The sequence below is a fragment of the Salvia splendens genome, chromosome 8, assembly GCF_004379255.2.
Source record: "Salvia splendens isolate huo1 chromosome 8, SspV2, whole genome shotgun sequence".
Taxonomy (NCBI): Eukaryota; Viridiplantae; Streptophyta; class Magnoliopsida; order Lamiales; family Lamiaceae; genus Salvia; species Salvia splendens.
In genome coordinates this window covers 31224586-31244552 of record NC_056039.1, presented here as the reverse complement: position 1 = coordinate 31244552, position 19967 = coordinate 31224586, and the positions used below count along the sequence as shown (strand labels likewise).

The 19967-nt window shown below is 33.9% G+C and overlaps 1 protein-coding gene across 2 annotated transcripts; it reads left to right on the top strand.

Annotated features, from left to right (window-relative positions):
* Positions 1–15347: 15347 nt before the first annotated feature.
* On the top strand, positions 15348–19938 carry LOC121745004 (protein HIGH CHLOROPHYLL FLUORESCENCE PHENOTYPE 173, chloroplastic-like). Of its 2 annotated transcripts, none has more exons than XM_042138743.1 (16): positions 15348–15504; positions 15936–16175; positions 16264–16425; positions 16576–16626; positions 17173–17307; positions 17428–17451; positions 17579–17690; positions 17805–17930; positions 18044–18093; positions 18211–18369; positions 18451–18546; positions 18622–18737; positions 18834–18957; positions 19211–19324; positions 19412–19492; positions 19587–19938. In XM_042138743.1, exons 1-16 carry the CDS (start codon positions 15391–15393, stop codon positions 19731–19733), a joined length of 1851 nt encoding a protein of 616 aa, XP_041994677.1. In that variant the 5' UTR covers positions 15348–15390; the 3' UTR covers positions 19734–19938. The 2 variants fall into 2 exon arrangements, with proteins under 2 accessions (XP_041994677.1, XP_041994678.1); XM_042138744.1 differs by having other exon boundaries at positions 15394–15504; positions 15885–16175.
* The last annotated feature ends 29 nt before the right edge of the window (positions 19939–19967 follow it).

The following is a 19967-nucleotide window of genomic DNA, read 5'->3' as shown; positions in this document are numbered from 1 at the left end:
ACTATTTTCATAAAACAGAACTAACAATACACTCGATAGTTTTACACATTCAAATAGAAGAAGAACCAACTTCTAGCAAACAAAGATAAACATTCGTTTATGTATGTGAAACCGGCCCACAGGGCTTCAGTCTTTTATTGAATACTATTTCCCTGATTGATAAATTTTTAATATATATAATTTGGGTTTTGTGTGATGATGAAACACAATTTAATTAGTAAAATACTTTTTTTGGGATAATTACTAAGGATATCCATCGGTCGGGTCAATGACTATTCACCATACTGATTTGTAGACATTTCGATGGGTGGGACAGTTGACCCAAGGATTTAAGGTTGGTCCATATCCAAAGATAGAGATCGATACCCTAATCATTTGATTAAAGATAGACTAGTCTCATACCACTAGACCACACCCCTTAGATTTAATTTGTAAAATACTTCAATTCAACTAGTAATTTACTTCTATAATATTCTTAAGAAGTAGTGACCATGGACTTAAGAAAGAAAGCATCCAATTAGAGGCCCAAATTAACTTTTCCTGAAATATAGGCCCAATTTGTTAGTTTAGATACGGCAATGAAATGTTTTAAAAGTATTTTCACTATATCCATCTGTCGCTTCTTCACTTCTTATAATACCAAACGTTGATTTGAATTTTAAATAATTTATAAAATTAAAAACTTTAGTAATAATTTGTTTTAAAATAAAATATAGCACTAACATTGACTAAATAAAACTGGTTCTTTAATAACATTCACATAATCTATGATTTCATATCATGTCTATTGGCGTAGGACATTCACATATTTGTAGTTAGTTTACTGCAATTCCTTTTATCTAATTTAAAAAGTTTAATGAGTTTGTTTATTCCCTTTATTGAGTGGAAACAGGCGTGTCTTGTACTTTTAGAATGGAGTAGTAATTTTAAGCTAAACTGTTGCATTTTGCCATTTTTGTACGTTGCACAGAGTTATTTTGCTATTTTTGTAAGTTCTACAATAGTAGAGTCATTTGACTCATTTCTTTTTCTAGCAAAAGTCAACATATTTCTTTTCTCTTACTTTTTTTCTTATATTATTCTCTCTTCATCTATTACCTTTTTCGTTTCCTAATTTATTAACTTACTTAACATAATATTTTTTAAATCTTGTGCCCCATAAAAACATCTCCATTTGAAGAACGGAAAGAGTATAAAGATAAGAGTCAACGACAAAAATAATTTCTGAAAAATATGGTTTGCAGATATCAGAACAAGGAAAAATTACAAATTCGTACCTCGACAAACCATTTTGCTCCTGAAGCCATTAAGTGCTTATAAATTTTTTTTCTCATCTCACATGTTTTATCATTGTCTTTTTTTTTTTTTTTATGTTTTATCATTGTCTTTGTAGTCCACGTTTGGCAGATTTTTAAAGAGTAAATATTAGAACCGTTGATTATCGGCTCAAACCAAAAAAGCCTATTGGGCTGGTTCCAGTTTGATGTGAATCTAGATATTCAACTTCATAGATTACCATGACATCGCGGGTCATTGGTTGATTGGGGTCCGAGAAGAAGGTGGAGACATGGCAAGGAGCCAAGCCGGATTTGGAGGTCTGATTCAAACCAGATTTTGCCTATGAAGATAAAGTCCAAATGCTCTCCTCAGACCACCATTGTCTTCACTATCGAAAGAGCTTCACGTGAGTATCTTGCATGCCTCAATCGGATCCCGGATGATGAAGTTATGGTTGTTTTAAGAAAGCGCGTGGGCAGACGTTTTTCCTCAAGTAAAACGCCCGGTCGGGCATTTTAGTCGAGAGATTAGTTTTTGTCCAGAATCTACACGCGCGCGGGTGAAATAGCCGTGGAAAACACCAGGTCGGGTGTTTTTGTCCGAGATGTGACTTTTTGATCAAGAATTATTTCTTTTTTGCTCTTTTTTCACCCTTAGTATAAATAGACATGTTAGGATTTTTCCATGGCAGCTTTTGAATGATATGCTTGCTAGTTTTATCCAAATTTGAGGACCCCCTTCATCTTTGAAGGTTTATCCAAAATCATTTAATCTATTGCTGGGCTTAGATTATTTGTTAAGGTATGCTTGCTAGTTCTTGTGTTGCTAGTTGGTGGAGCCATTAGGTTTTTGTTTGTGAAAGAAGCCTTTGGGTTTTTCTTTCTTGAGCTTTAATCTAAATCATAACACATATCATCTTCTCCTTCTTTTCCATCTTTTTATTATCATATTTCTTGTTTGGGTTATTGGGTAGTTTTGCAAAAACAAATCCGGAAACATATATTTCTTGAATCAACAAGATTCATGTTACGGTTTCCCTTTCCGTTTTATCAAAATCATTGGTTTTCAACCTTGTTGGTTTCGGAACCACACAATAGTAGGCACTTGCATATATGAGACCACATGAAAATTCTAATAATCAAATCATTTGTAAACATAGCACTTCATGGGACTCTTGTATCAACGAAAGCCCAACGAAATATATATAGTCTTAAGTAATGACAAACTTAGTTTACTACTAGTACACCTACAAATCATAGTATGAATTTGACTAATTGTTTCACACTAATCAAATCCAAGATTTTGCTTATTCTTCGAGTAAATAAGGTTAGTTTGACTGCCAAGCAAATAACTTCAAAAAAGGCTACCTAACTTCTGACAATAACTTTGAATTCTGGTCGCGGATTGATCTTAGAAACTATTGTGATGCCCATGTTTCTAACAAAATCTCATTAAATGCATTTTATTCGTTTACAATAAATTGTCTTTTTCCTATTTTTCTATGAATTACAAAATTATTCTTGTTCTCATCACCATGTATGATGGCTATTAAGAGTCAAAGAAATCGGTGAAACCCGAATATTGTGTGACAAATGTGTAGATCAATTTTACTAGTTCATCCTAGATATTGAATTTTAGATATTAATTCCAATCCACGTTTCATGTAAATCAAATTCAACTATAATTAAGATACATTTGCACGTGATACAGATATCCATGTTTTCAACTTGTTGAAAAACTCTTTACACTTTCCCCATGTACATTATCATTCCTCTTTTTAATGCCTTTTTCATTTTTTAATCTTTGTCCTTTTACAATTAGTGACAAGTGAACTCGCAACTGATAAACAAAATTTAAATGTAAATTGTGATCTAGATTTTTATGTGAATTATTATAAACCCCAATGAAAAGACATATATTATTATTTAATTAAATTATTTAATTTGATGTCTCAAAAGTTAGTTTGGTGTGGAGCCTTAGTGTTGGTTTTATGAGGAGCAATAAAATGTTAGCTGCCTCAGCGAATTGCAAAATTTTATGTATTTTACGTTGATTAATTGGGCAATAATTGAATTTTGTTGATCATAATTGTGATTACTTTAACTTAACTTGACTCTTTTTTGGTCCAAAATCCAAATATGGAAAGCCGACATCCAGTGTCGTAAATTACAAGCATTACGAATTCAATTAATTCAACCATGTAGAATTTAGAAATGGGAGCCATCTGTGTCACCATATATATAGAAGCGTGGATTAGGAATTCCTCATTTAACCTGCACATAATTAATTCCGTGTGCATAAACTCAGTGTGATTAAGACAGCCTTGTGGACGGTCACGATTTGTTTATTTTACTTATATGATTCCAATATTATATTTTCTTGGTGAATTTTAATCGAGTTATCGTGAGCTAATATTAATATTAAAGAATGCATTTAACTTAATTTAATTTAGGATAACTGTAAAAAAAACTATAAATTTTGGCTAATTCTAGTATATTCTGCAAGGGTTGCGTTAGTGTGCTAACTAATTTACAGTAATAAGTAATAACTTTCAATTATGTGTATTAAAATTATCAACACAAAGATATAATTATATCAATACAAACATGTAAATTTAAATATCAATACAAAGACATAAGTTTATCAACACAAGAAGATTGATAAATTTATGTCTTTGTGTTGATATTTTTAACATACAAAATTGATATTTAGTTATTAGTTATTACTATAAAAAGTTAGTATTTGATCACACACTTATTCTTGCAAACTGTAAAAATCACTAGAACATGTGTATGAAGTTTAAAGTCATACATTTTCTAAAATGAAAACGTTATTCTGTCCATTTTATTTAAAAAAAACATTGCCTAAAATCTCGTATAGAAACTAATATACTTACATTATTATGAGGGCAAACAATTCCCATATTGGAGCATGAACAAGAGTTGCAAGCATATATAAGGGCTACCCCAACTCCATTAGTATGAGACCTTTTGAAGAGTACCCCGAGAGCAAAACCGTTAGGCTTTTCCCAAAGCGGACAATATCATACTATTATGAAGTTTGGGTATGCACCACCGATCTCCAACAATTATAGTATCATTTTAAATGGTTCTAAGAACTAGACAACTGAGCCCATTCCCAGTCGACCAAAAGCTTTCTATTTGAGTGGTCGGCGTATTTCTATTTAAGTGGTCGGCAGCTGCATAAGAATATGTAGGTTAAACGGATTCTGCGAAAAATATTGAATCCACCAAAAATGGAAGCAATCTTTGCCAAATAAGGCTTAATCTTGTGGTCATTTTTAATTATGTCAAAAAAATAAAGTGCAGACAGATCAAATTAATTAGTTAGTAAATCACTTTTTAGAACTCATTACTGTTTGATTGCTCTCTTTTTCTTTATCAAATACGCCTAAAGACTGTAATTAATCGTGCCGTAAAACCTAAAGACATTCACCAACTATATACGTGAAAAGTTAATATTAAGGTCACTAAACCGACATTATAACGACAGGAGGAAAAAAAGTCTTAAAAAACGCGTCGTCTTTTACCTTTTCATTTTTCATTTGTCATTCTTGCAATCTTCCTAGCTATATACATATGCTAATAAATAAATAAGGATGCATACCACACATACACGTTACATCTATGCATGTATATAGTATAAGGAAAACATTGAAACAAAATTAATTGCAACGAAATAGGATAGTAATTCAATAAATATTATTTGGCCATAATTGTTTCTGATTGCATACATAATTACTTGGCCCACCTATTCCGCAGCAAAATGCTTAAAAAGGGCTATCGACAGTTCTCCCTATAATGGGGAGTGCTGCAAATTAAATACTACTCCATATGACATGCGACAGACATATAACTAACAGTAAGAAAATTATGACTGAAATGTTCATTTAGATATTATATACAATTTCATTCCAATTAGCAAAATTGATAATATAACTCTTCGCGATATGAACAAAAGATCGTAGAGAAGAAACACGTCGATATAATTACAAGCATCGATAATTAATTAATTTGAATAAAACAGAAAAAAAAAAAACTGTATCGACCTAAATCAAATTCTATATATTGAATGTGTAATTATATTAGCGACGATGAGTGAGGCCTTTTGCCTCTCTACAAAAGAATTCAAAATTGTGAAAATAGATATATGTAAATAAAAAATTTAGTGGCCGACTCCGGGGCTGGGGACGGAGCGCAGAATCCTATCGAGGGCGGCGAGGTGGCGGGCGATGAGGTTATGGTCAAAGGTGGTGGCGTGACTTCTCTTGCTGGGGGTGGACGCCGGCACCTTCCCCTTTGGAAGCGACGCCAGATACAAGCTGCCATTATTGCTATTTTCCACCTTCATCAATAGCTTTCTTCCCTCAGCAGATGACACTACTAAGCTGCAAAATATCAGCATGCCAATAAAAAATACCACGCCTTTTGCACCCATTTTTTATCTGCCAATTATATATGGCAACAAACTTTTCTTTTCGAGAGAGAAAGAGAGAGAGAATTTTAGTGGAGTTTGTAGAGATTGGAGGATGTATGTATAGATTATTGAATGGCAGTGGAATATATATAGAAATTGGGAACAAAATGGAGTGTGGGGCACAAGGGGTTGGGCCAAGTCAAATTTGATCAAGTTTCCATATTTTATCAAAATTTATAGTGAGACTTTGAACTAGAGTACTACTAGTTTTCTTTTCATACTAGCTAGTACTAATTAAACAGGCACATAATAATTAAACAACGTACAAATATAATAGTATTATTTTGTACGTTTAATGCGTGTTGCGATAATATATGAGTAGATATTCTTTTTTAAAAATATGAGTTGGATAAAAATTGGAAGGGTACGTCATATAATAGGAAAATTCAAAGGTGTGAATGTTGGTAGAATTAAAAATGGAATTTGCGTGAGAATGACAAACTCATAGTTTAGGATTGTCTTAGGGGTGATTAATCCATGTTTTTGTTGAATTAAGGTGTTTATTATATATTTTCACTCATTTAGTTATCAATTAGATGAAATAATGAGTTTGTTGGAGTTTTGAAGTAAAAACAAGTTAAAACGGGAAAAACGGGGCGAACGGGGCTGATTCCAGAGAAGAAACCCTGCCGGGTGTTTTCCATTTCCCGAAAAACCCGGTCGGGTGTTTTGCAGCAGGTATCGGGCTCCAGAGAGAAGACCTGGCCGGGTGTTTCTCTATTTACAGATCACTCGGCCGGGTGTTTTGACTAATCACTCATTTAACCCTGATTTTCACTCCGGATATAAAAGGGGACTTCACACATTTGAGCTCTAACACACACACGGCGATTCTGAGTAAGAGAGCACAGTTTTAAAGATGATTTGAAGGCTTAGGAGCTTCTCCTCTCAAGAGATTGAAGGAGAAGACTCCCCACCATCATTTCTACCATAGGGAGTTCTAGTTTCCAATTTCTATCCATGTTTTCTTTCATTTGCTTTGTTTTTCCTTTTGTTTCATCTTTGAACATGAGTAGCTAGATTTCCTTAGGGATGTGGTGATGTTTGTATGGAATCCATGGGTTGATCCTTGATTTATGATATTTATCTCTTGTGTTGGTTTTTGTTGATTATTGAGCTCTTATTATCCAATTACCTAGCTAACAATTTGATATATCTTGTTCTAATTAATGACACTGAGAGATGCATGATTAGAATGGTTAGGGCACCCACAATGGGGCGCCCGATGGCGGCCATCGTCCTTGGGCGCGGACGATGCCTCCATTGTGGGTGCCCGCCATCGTCCGCGCCCGACGCCCACGCCCGATGCATCACCCGCAGAAGAAGCGCGGACTATGGCCTATTATCCGCTCCATCGGGTGCCCCATTGTGGGCTCGGCAGACGTGGGCGCGGACGATGACACGTGTTTTTGATTTTTTTTATAAATACCTCTACCCCACCTTCATTTGTAACATTTCATTTCACGATTCCACTCTCGAAACTCATATTTACTACGAAATGGATTCAAGTCCCAATAGTCCGATGTTTGGTGAGGCGAGTTGGCCGGGTACAGAACCCGACGAATATCGGTCGTTCGACGCCAACACGCAGTAGCCGAATATCTCCGGGGGTTGATCGATGAGCTACGCCGAAAGTTGAGAATTGTGTAGATTAGCCAACTTGAATCGTGTAACTTTTGTGTAATTAATGCAATCTTCGCCGGTTTTTAGTTACTCGTTCTGTTTTTTAATTAGTTTGCATTATATATTTGAAAACATTTAAATTAATTAACAAAACAATAGTAAAACATATAGGGCACGCCTTAGGGCGCCCCATTGAAGGTGGGGGGTAGGAGGATAAAACTGATGACGTGGTGCGCCATAGGGCGCGCCTTAGGGCACCCCATTGTGGATGGCCTTAGGTAATCAACAACTACGTGTGTACATATACTCGAGAGATGCATGAGCTAGAGAGAGGACTTAGGTCCGTTGTTCTAGGGAGTTAATCTTGAATTGCATGGAGGAGACTCCTACACTAGGGATTAATCCACGAGTTAGATGCACCCAAGAGGGGGTCTAACCAATTAACCCGACCTTCCTAGCCACACATGAGAACTAAGGGCATCCGCAATGGGGCGGACGATAGGCCGCCCAATGCCTCGGGCGCGCCATCGTCCGCCACTGTGGGTGTGCGGACGATGCCCGATGCATCGTCCGCGCCCTATAGATCGTCCGCGGACGATACGCGGACGATAGGGCATCGTCTGCCCACTGTGGGCGATGCGGACGATGCAACGCGTTTTCATTTTTTTTTTGAATTTTTATCTATTTAAACCTCGTTTCTCATTCTATTTTTCATACGAACATTTCTCTCATCTCTCACTTTCCATACGAATATTTCGATCATCTCTCACAAACAAAAATGAACCACGACGACTGGAGTACATCGCTCATGAACGACATGATTGAAGAAGTTTGGGACCGTAACCGCCGTCGTTGGGAATGCGTATTTTTTTAATTCGTAGTATAATGTATTAATTTTAAATGAAATGAAAGTTTTTTTTTTTCAATTTTTGTAGTTATTTAAATATTCAAATAAAGAAAATGCTTAGGGCGGCTTATAGGGTGCTCCACTGCAGGTGGAAGGGTAGGAGGATAAAATGATGATGTGGGGGTGCATAGGGCGCCCCATTGCTAATGCCCTAATAGATGAGCATGATCCCTAGGTGAAACCCTTGATCCATACTAACAGATCCATATTCCTATCTTTCCAAATTTGTATGAAAAACCATCATTTGTTTGTCTTGCTTAGTTATTTATCTTTACTTGATTAATTGTTGTTTGATCTTAGTTATAGAAACTAAAAACTCATTTTAGTAGTCTAAATAGTATTCAAAGTTGCATCGTAATACTCAACCGGCTTTAGGCTTCGAGGATCGATAATTTTAACTTGTCATATGCTACTTAGTCCGTATACTTGTGGGTGACCCTTTTTAATGCAAAATTAGCATGAGACTAAGAGGTCAAATAAAAGGTGGGATTTGTGTTGAATGAAGGACGCGTGGAAGCTTGAATTATGTGGGGTTTTGGGGATAAGCCGCCGGCCAATGTTTTCTTGGTGATTTCGTGCATTTATGATATCACCGTCAAACACAAACACTGCCTTCTCTGCTGCTTCCACTTCCAACACATGCCCTTCTTTCAATTTCACTGCAATTCTAATTTTGTGTAATTTGTTAGGCTAATTAAAAATTTAAATATAAACATTTTCCAATAATAAAATGAGATGGAGTACTATTTAATAGAAGACATGAATAGTACTCCCTTCATTCCATGTTAATAGAGACATTTCTTTTTGGCACATAGTTTAAGAATAGTGTGTTAAATAGATGGTGAAAAAAGTAAGAGAGATGAAGAGAGAATAAAGTAAAATAGAGAACTACTTTTAGCCAAAAATAGAAATAATTCAATTAACTTAAAACTTTCCAATATAGAAAAATGACTCTATTAACATGGAAAAGAAGGAGTATTACAAACATCAATATAATATTAGTAAATTAGCATTATTTCTTTTGGAGTAAGCATTTTCCATATAAATGGAAGTAGATCTTAAAATTTTGGGTATTAACTCAATTAGCCAAACACGGTCTTAATGTAAGCGTTTGTTTTTAGTAGGAGTACATTATACTCCCCCATCACATAATAGATTTATATTTGGATTTTGTGTATTAAATGAAAAAGAAAAATATCTTTTTATATATTAATATGAGAAAGAACTTTAAAAAAAAAGAAACTTTCACATCTTTTATCTCACAATTTTTATAAAAGTACCACAGATTATTAAGTAAATTACATTCATCAAAAAAATTAATTAATTGAACAAATAATTTGTGTTGGTGATCGTCGAAGTGGGATCCCCTACTGTGGGGTAATCCACAGCACACCATGCGGTGCTTTAAAACGCACGCATTTCTTCCTCAAACACATACAATTAGTTAAGTACAATTTCCTTTAATTCTTTTACTACACTCTTCTTATAATATTAATAATATTATACATTCAATTATTAAATGACTAAAGATGATTAACAAAACAGATACTGAAAATAAAACACATCGTACTTAATATTAATAATGACAGAATAAATCAATAGAAATATTAAATAATAATGTAAAATTATTACTAGTATAAAATATAACCAAAATAATGATAAAATTTTATTTTGTCATTATTAATACACCATCCGTTCCACAAAAATATTCACTTTCTAATTTTGAAAACTCTATTTTCTCATTAGGTGAGACCCATGCACCACTAACAATATTTTAATTACCTTTTCTCTCTGCCTCTTTATTGTTTTACCAATTTTGCATTAAAACCCGAGTCGAATCCAATATGCATATTCTTTTGTGACGGAGGGAGTATTAAGTAATACTCCATCCGTCGATGAATATATGTCTCATTTCTAACCGACTCGGATTTTAAGAAATTGTTTAACTTGTAAAAAAAGTGATAGAAAAAAGTTAATCAAATGTGAGTCATATTTTTTTATATTAGTAGAGTGAATTAGTAGAATGTGGAGTTTAATTACTGTAATAAAAATAAAATAGAATATTTATTGATGAACATACAAAAATTGAAAAATATGCCATTTAATGGTGGATCGTGGAAATACTATGTATTTTATTTTCGGTAGGAGTATCTGTTTTGTTAATCATCTTAAGTCATTTAATATATGTATTTTAGTTTCAGTAGGAGTATCTGTTTCGTTAATAATTTTACATTATTATTTAACATTTCTATTGATTTATTCTGTTATTATTAATATTAAGTACGATTTATTTTATTTTCCGTATCTATTTTGTTAATCATCTAGACTTTAATCATTTAATAATTGAATGTATAATATTATTAATATTATAAGAAGAGTGTAGTAAAGGAATTAAAGGAAATTGTACTTAACTAATTGTACGTCGTTTGAGGAAGAAATGCGTGCGTTTTAAAGCAAAAACGCACCGCATGGTGTGCTGTGGATTACCCCATAGCAGGGGATCCCACTCCGGTGATCGTCACACTCACACATACTCTGAATTACTCTAATTTGTTAACCATTTCCCCATTAATTGTAGATTAATAATTATAATTTCGAACTTTTCATCACGTATCAAAATTAATGACTTTTTCGTTTGAAAAATCGACCTCTAGCTGTTGACCATAATATATAGCCAGTGATAAATTGTAAAAAGAAAAGGGCTTTCTTTGTTAAGTGGGATATGTCCAAATGCTGCCGTCAACACTACCTTTTCGATCCATTCTTATCGCTATGAAACCAAAAAAAAAGATATCAATCTGCCAAATTTTTTTATTTTATGACTGCCAATCAACATATTCGATCGACACGCTTTGCTAGGCTAGAAACTTGTCTCCATTTGAAAGATATGTATATATTCTTCACACACAGTAATAGTGTGTTATATTGACGACTCCTTTTTAAATTGCTAACTACAATTAAATTATATATATTGGATTATTAAATCAAGGCACAATATCTTTCGTCTACGAATATCAATACGATGCACAAAAATATCAATGAAGGGTATTAATGTCAATTAACAAAAAATTAGTTATAACTCACTTTTAAAAAATATCTCAAAACTTTAAATGATTATAACTATCTCAATTTATATTATTTTTTACACAAAATATATCAAATTAAAGATAATTTTATAAGGATTCTAACGAAATCTCACTTGCATATATTCCGATGTCAAAATTTTATAATATTTTCATAAATTTTCATATATTTCATCAACAATATTATGTCAATATAACTAACAAAATATGTAAACTTAGTACATGTAAAATGTCAATATGAAACTGTGTTGACATATTCAAAGCATGGTGTTGATATGTTTAATTCACTGTGTTGATATTTTGATCTAAAATCCTAAATTTTTAGAATTTTTAGTATTAAAATATAAAAAACAAATTTACATATGACAATTTATAGACCATTAGATCTTTAAAATCTTATGGTGTTAAATTAGTTGTAGTTATCAATTAAGGGGTGAGTTAGCAATTGATCACACCCCACCCACACATATACTTATTATTTTTATTTCTTAGTAGCTATTTTTTGAAATTCTATTGATATATGTCTTTTACATTATTATTAATACAATAATCAATACTGTAGAAATTAATTTTAGCTGTAAAATTAAATTAATCTCCATACTGGTCTAAATCCACATCTTTTATGTCGCATTTAAATAAAAATTCCGTTGACTTGACAAAAAATTAATTAAGGAAGGCGCCATATGTATATTGCCGTATAAATGAATTTCCATGTGCATGCATATTTGTTTTAATTATTCTTCTTGTCAACCATCTTTGTTTTTAATTATTTATATCAGGTCATAATGTTCAGTATTATGTCTTGCTTTAGTATTTATAAAATGTCAACTCGGAAGAAGTCGTCTAATAAATCTTTGATTTTATTTTGATTATTTTGATCGCTTAATTCTTTTCTGCAGGCAAGATTTTGGTGAGTTGTTTACTAATCATAGGACCTTTAACTAACTACCTTGTTTAGCTTATGAATTATGGAGTACTAATTATGTGATGGATCATTTGTGCTACTATAATCGGGTCATCAACTAACACATTAGCTTTAATAAAATATTAAAGATATGACTTTTTTTAATTAAATACTGTTATGATGTGTTAGTTGATGCATTAGAAAATGTGTAGTTATGAATAAAAATGAAGCAAAGAAAAATACTCTAAATTATGCATGGCTCGTTTTGTTTTCTATTGGAGATGTAACTCGTGATCTGTCATTTATATTTTTAAGAATTCTAAATTCTTAGATTACGTTTTTATTAGAGATTAGCTAGTTATAAGATGATATAAATGAAGAAGATAATGATACAAATGATTTGTAAGGATTGCTTTTTATATTCATAAACTAATACTAGTACTAGTACTGTATATTGCGAATCATATAATTAATTGCGATGAAGGTGTATATAACATGCATGTATGTATGTGTAATTTATGTACGTATTAATAGTATGTATATAATATTAATATGAAGGTTAGTAGTGAAATTATGAAGAAACTAGTATTGAAAAATGTGTATAAATTGTCGGCAAAGAGTGTGAACAAAGAGTCCATGGCCCATCACTTCTTGTTGGCAGATAAGGTGTCTTCCTTGGACAAATTCCCCTTTTCATCGTTAATATTGTCTACGGCTTTATTGATATATTTGTGATATTTGAGGATTTATTTTATTACTTAATTAATTGATTAGGTTAATCTCGAATTTGATGAAAAGTACCCGAATGATCACTTTTCATACTTAATAATTAATAAAATGAATTTATCTAGGACCATGTAGTAACCAAGTAAAAGTAATTATCGTTTACAAATACTACTATTATTTAAACTAATTAATATATATATATGAAAAAGAAGACAAACGGTGAAAGTTGTTGATCCTGACTCCTGATTCCTGCACATATCACGATTAATGAGAGTTGGTTTACTACATACCACGTAACGTTGCTTTGAGAAATCGCCATTTGGATAAGATAATTAATAAACTGTCTTCACTTACCAAATTATAAGTTTTGGAGTCAAGTAATTAGTTTTTTAATTTATCAATTGGAACCTGTTCGTTGACTTCCGTGCTGCATGCATCATTTTGTAGTTTTCTTTTAGACCCCAACTGTAACAAGATGGAATAAATAAAATAACTTGCTTCCCATGCCAAAGGTTTTTAAATTGGGTCTTGGTTTTGGGTTGCTTGAAGTGGGGCCACATTAAGTTGGAACGCCACTGGCCCAAATTTTAGGCCCATTAACTACACAATATCTTAGTGATTTTAATGACAATCATCCATTCTGTCTTCTGATTAAAAAAATGATAAAAGTACTAATCGTATTAAATACGTATACACACATTAGTCTCTATATTCATCTATCTCTCTGTGTGTAAGGTTTATGGTGGCGAATATATAGTAATGCTAGTCTAATACATGCAGAATGGATAATATGGGGACTTCAATTGACTTCTTAAACCAATTAAGAATTACTCTCATCAATTATAAATCCCTATGGATGTAGAAAAAACATGAAAATCAACTACTATAAGTTGGTTTCCTATGAGTCCATTATCAATTTTTTTTCTTCACAAATCGAACCTAACAATTCATCACCTAAGTAAACCATCAAATAAACGAATCAATTGAACAATCTGTCTAATTTCATGCTAGGAGGAGCAACCTACAAGACCACAATCATAATGAAGTCAAAATTCAAGAACACCAAAAATACTAAGAACCAGGAAATTCATGGTGATTTTAGTGTTGAAGTGATGGCTCGTCTCTTGAGATTAGGGATATCAGTGTAGTCCGCAACCCATGGGCTAGCCCGAATAACCCGCTAAATTTACAGGGTTAGGGTCGGAAACTTCTAGCACGATAAAAGTAAAACCTGATAAGCCCGCACCCAATTAACCCGCAACCCGTTAGGGCCAAACCCGAAAACCCGATGGGTTGGCCTGAAAACCCGATAAAATTTCTATTATTCTATATTTTTACTCTTAATTTGACACTTCAATGACTAATTTTATGATATAGATAACTAAAAAAATAATTTTCAATTTTATATTAAATATACAAATTTTATATTGAATTTTTATTAATATTATAATTGTTAAATAAATTAAACTAACTAAAAAATATTTAAATTTCTATAACATGCATTAAAATTTCACGAAATATCTCAAATATTAGTATTTGATCATGTTTATGATTGAGTTTAAGCATATATCTCAAATTATCATAATTAGATATTTTATATTTTATAAATATAACTAATTTTCATCATGATTTATTGGATTGATCTCATCTTAATCTTATCGGTAGAAACCTGAGCTTTTAGGATTAGAGTTGAACTTTTATAACCCGAAAAAAATCACAACCTGGTTAGCCCGCACCCGATTGACCCGCAACACGAGTAGGGTTGACCCGAAACCCGATGGACCAGCCCGATTGACATCCCTACTTGAGATGTTATTCTCATGAAATTCTTCCTTCTTCCTTGCGTCTCTCATATTTCTCCCTCTTTTTCTGAGTGTCTTCTGGCAATTTTCGTAAGTGGAAGATTTCTAAAACAACTTCTCTTTCCCTCATTTAAATGACTTTAACGCAACTACGGTGTGTCATTCGCCTGGGCAATAATTTAGTTCTAATTAGTTCGGTTTTTAAAATTAGTTCGACATTGATCACAACTCTGTGTAATATTCTATATATTTATGAAAAATAGTCGCATTTACTATTTTGGTATATAATCTCAATTTTTTAAAATTAATCTTATTTTTACTTATGGAGACTTTAGGCCTACTTTTTCTACTATATTTATTTTTTCCATTTCTTGTTGTACCAATTACTAACATTCACTTTATGGAACCAGAAAAAAGAAAAAACGTTCGCGCGCTATTTTATAACATTACTCAACGAAATCGCTTCATCTGAATTGTGCGACTTGAGCTGTAATTGGAGATTATTGGATTTAAAGTACCGCAGAGGAATCTCCAAAGATTAAGGTGTCTTTTCATGCAAAGTATTCAATTATGTGGTGCGAAATGAATGCTCTAAACTCTTCTGTACCTGAAGCAATATTCATGGAGTGTCACTGCCTTTCTACAGTAGGTGTAGCTCACTGTTCAAGAATTCCGAGCTTTCAGGTAACTAAATCTAGCTCTGAACTCTCACAGTTTATGTTTTTCCGTATTGTTGAAGGATTGGAGGTTCTGCAATAATACAAAAAAACGGAAGGGGAAAATCTTAATCTTGTTCTAATTTCTTGAGCTATTATTCGTTTCAATGAATCCCTGAAATTAATCTCTTTCTTAGTGGGCAATTTTTATGAGATAAAATGTTTAGGAGATTAATTATCAGTGGAAGTGTTAGTTAATTGTATTATCCTCAATAAATTACTAATGATGAGAGACATTGAAGAAGTGTATATAGATTGCACTTAACTTTTGAGGACTATTTTTGGCAATGAAATTCTGAACCATTTTTATGTATTAAAATTTTCTGGTGTTAATTTTTGTTCTTGCAGTTTTCTTAGTGAAAAATGGATGTATCTTCAGCTGCTTGTTTTATGTCGCAGGGTGCCTCAACTGTTGGCTGCAATTTACCTTCATCGTCTCCATATTCCTTGCTGCTTCCATCTCCCCTTCCAAATTCTTTTCTCCAGCGTAGATTAGAACCAGTTGTTTACCAGAAAAAGTTATCATTCCAGCCCTTGAGAACCTTAAAAGGGAGTATTAGAGCTGAAAAGCAAGGCTGGGATGTAGGTCGGTTTTGGAAAACATTGTCTTTCTTTGACCAGCTTCCCTCTCCTGGAAAGGTTGAGCTTGTTTGCTTGATCACTTATCTATCTTTTGAAGCTGAAATTTTGGATTACTTGATCTGACAAGTTTCTTTTACACTTGAAGTTATTTGCATTTCTGATTGAGAAAATCACTGATCCGTCACCTAGCAAAGCAGTGAAACCGATGGATACTTCTGGGATAGTACTGGTGGCTGGAGCTACTGGTGGTGTTGGGAGAAGAGTGGTGGATATCTTACGGAAAAATGGGCAAACAGTTCGAGTTCTGGTACTCTACGTACATGAACCTCTTTTATGTATATTGATTAGTGATAATGAGGCCATAGGTGGAAGAATATTTGTAACTGAAAGATGTCTAAATAACATTTTCTTTGATTTTCTTTCATGATTTCATTGTGAGACCTAACAATCTTTTCAGGTCAGAAATGAAGAAAAAGCTAGGAAGATGCTTGGTGAAGATATAGACTTGGTAAGTTTTCTGTCTTCCATTTGTTTCCACAGTCTTTGGTGACAATATCTGACTTTTGTAATTATGTTTACTACGTATCCATGCTCACCAGCATCGCAGTGTTAGGATAGGTTTCTTGAATACCGACTATTACAGGCAACACTTTCTAGTGATCAGAATAGATACATTACTTTTTAAAACCTTGTTTATCTCTAATATGGAGAACATTTTGGGTTTTTAATAGAAATAAGTATAATAGTCCCCCAATATTAAAGGTTATTCCTCATTCCCGATATGGATATCAATGTTTGAGACTTTGAGTTAACACAACAATACTTGGTTATGTACACTTATGTTTTTCAAGGTAAAACATGATGGAAAGTCACACGTTATCCTAAGTGAGCTGATCCCCCCCATTTCCATAAGAAAGGATGTTCCTTGTAGACATTCAAATAGGAGCAACACTTGTAAACAGACTTCCACAGTGATATATCAGTTGAACATGCTGGATACGATAAACCAATTTCTTTTTTTGCTACTCTGATATCTTCAAAATATATAAATCAGATTGTTGGAGATATTACCAAAGCAAGCACATTGCTACCTGAGTACTTCAAAGGAGTAAAGTCGGTGATTAATGCTGTTTCCGTTATTGTTGGCCCAAAAGAAGGTGATACTCCAGATAGGGCCAAATATAGCCAGGTACTTACATTCAGGAGATTATTGTGTTTGTGCTTTCATTTATTGTTCTATTCTTCCTACAATGCTGACACCGTTTCTTTTGGCTTGAGTTCTGATCTTTATCCTTCTGTATATATGCAGGGAATCAAGTTCTTTGAACCAGAGGTTAGTAATTGTACCTGTTTTTCCCACATCAACGGCTCAAGCTCCATATTTTCCTTTTACCAGCTTTTCATGATGAGCAATGTCCCATATAGTTGACTGTGGCTGTTCATTGGATTGATGAATGCAGATTAAAGGTGATTCCCCGGAAACGGTTGAGTTCATTGGCATGAAAAATCTGATCAGTGCTGTTAAGGAATCAGTTGGACTTCGTAGTGGGAAACTAGTATTTGGATTTGAAGGTACGCCAGTAAGTTGAGCCTTGTCAGACGCCATAGCTCTGTGTGCTTTCAGTTTTTGCATTCTTTTTTTTGTTTTGCTTCCTTTTAGTTGACATGTATCCATTGCCTGCACAGATAATGTATCCAGAGAGCTTCCTTGGGGTGCACTGGATGATGTTGTCATGGGAGGAGTAAGTGCCAGCGGATTTGAGATAGATCCTTCTGGTGGTGAGAATGGTAGACCAGCTGGAGTTTTCCGAGGTTTGTTTCTCTCTCTCTTGCGAACAATATGAAAGACTTGAATATTTTAACTAGTTTCACAGCTAGTGATGTTTTTCACTCTTTTCTCTCAATTAAGCTACTTCCCTCTTCAGGATTCGTTTCTACTGCAAACAACGGAGGGTTTGCCAGTATCCGCACAAAGGTAATCTACGGTTTTATCCGTCTCTGTCCTCCCTTTCTCATTCCCCACAGATGCAAAATATGCTATATTTGTCCACAATGTTAGAGTGATGGGTTAGCACTCTTTATCTTTCTGCAGAATTTCTCCATACCAGAAGATCTCTCTGCGTATGATGGTCTTGAGTTGCGCATCAAAGGTGATGGTCGTAGATATAAATTCATGCTACGAACTAGCCGCGATTGGGACACCGTTGCATATACAATAGGTTTTGACACTGTTAAGGACCAATGGCAATCGGTGAGCTGTTACATGTGCTTTTCCATAATCTAAGACCAGTGGATCAGTAAGCATCTTTGAAACTCAATTACTCACTTTCAGGTTCGCTTGCCTTTCTCTTCTTTGAGACCTATATTTCGAGCGCGAACTGTGTCTGATGCCCAACCATTTAATCCTAGTGAAATCATATCATTTCAGGCATGTTTCCATGAATACTTTTCTGTGCTCATTCCATTTCATCCTGAAATAATAATATTTCAATAATGCTTGCAGCTCATGTTCAGCAAGTTTGAGTATGATGGGAAGTTGAACCCAACTTTTGTTGAAGGTCCATTCCAGCTTCCAATATCAACCATACGAGCTTACATAAAAGAGCCAATCACTCCCAGGTTTATTCACACATTAAATCCATTTCTTTTCCTCTCATTAATGAAATTACCCTTTCTTGTAATTTCGCTTCATTTTGTTATCTTCTAAAATCTCAGGTTTGTGCATGTGAGCTCGGCTGGAGTCACTAGACCCGATAGGCCAGGGCTTGATTTAACCAAACAGCCTCCAGCCGTCCGCATGAACAAGGAGTTGGGCTTTATTCTCACATACAAATTGAAGGTTCCCCCTCCATTTTGCTGTGGCAGTTTCAAGTATTCAAACATCGTTTATGAATCTCACCATTTTCCTCTGCATCTTATTGCTTAATATAGATACAATCAATTAGTTTATCTAGTTAACAGAGGCAATAGATATCAAGTTACAATAATACTTTCGTAATCAATATTGATGAGATCTAACATAGGCCGTGTATTTATTACTAGCAAATTCAACTTCTGCGTTCACATCAATCCCAACCATGTCATGTTTTCAGGGGGAAGATCTAATCAGGGAAAGTGGCATTCCATATACAATTGTCAGACCCTGTGCATTAACCGAGGAACCTGCCGGAGCTGATCTCATCTTTGATCAAGGAGACGATATAACAGTACGAACATGAATAACGAAGAAAAAAAACTGCTTTTGAATTTATAATGTCACAAGATACCTCAATGACCTTCAATTTGGTTTACAGGGGAAGATTTCCAGGGAGGAAGTTGCCAAGATATGTATTGCTGCACTGGGAAGCCCTTATGCATGTGACAAGACATTTGAGGTGATGACACTCTTTACTATGAAAACTTTTAATCTTGTTTTGAGAAATTATTTGTTCTTCAAGTATTATGTGTTTCTCCGTTGCTTTTTTTCAGGTCAAGAGCGTGATTCCATTCAGCGAACCGTATACCGTGGATCCAGAAAATCCTCCTCCAGAAAAGGACTACGATGTGTACTTCCAAACACTGAAAGATGGCATAACAGGGAAAGAAAGCTTAGAGCAAACACCTTTTTCCGTCTAAAATCTAAACTCGGTGAGTTGAATACCGGATATTATTTATGCTATTCTCTTGTAGTACATGTAGTGATCTCATATCATACATGTTCATGAAAGGGCTGAGTTAGCTGCCTTTGTAATTGGCTTGCTTGAGATACTTGTGATTGTAAAGCTTACAGTTGCTAAAGCAGAAAGAAAAAGTACAGGTACATGATTGTGATTTCTGATTATCTGATAGAGGTTGTTACTATCACTTTTA

Excerpts from the sequence above, each read along its gene's own strand:
- LOC121745004 (XM_042138743.1), top strand. The coding sequence starts at position 15,391 with ATGTGGTGCGAAATGAATGCTCTAAACTCTTCTGTACCTGAAGCAATA. Across the intron at positions 18,370-18,450 it reads TTAAGGACCAATGGCAATCG|GTTCGCTTGCCTTTCTCTTC; the intron begins GTGAGCTGTTAC and ends ACTCACTTTCAG. Across the intron at positions 18,958-19,210 it reads TTCTCACATACAAATTGAAG|GGGGAAGATCTAATCAGGGA; the intron begins GTTCCCCCTCCA and ends TCATGTTTTCAG.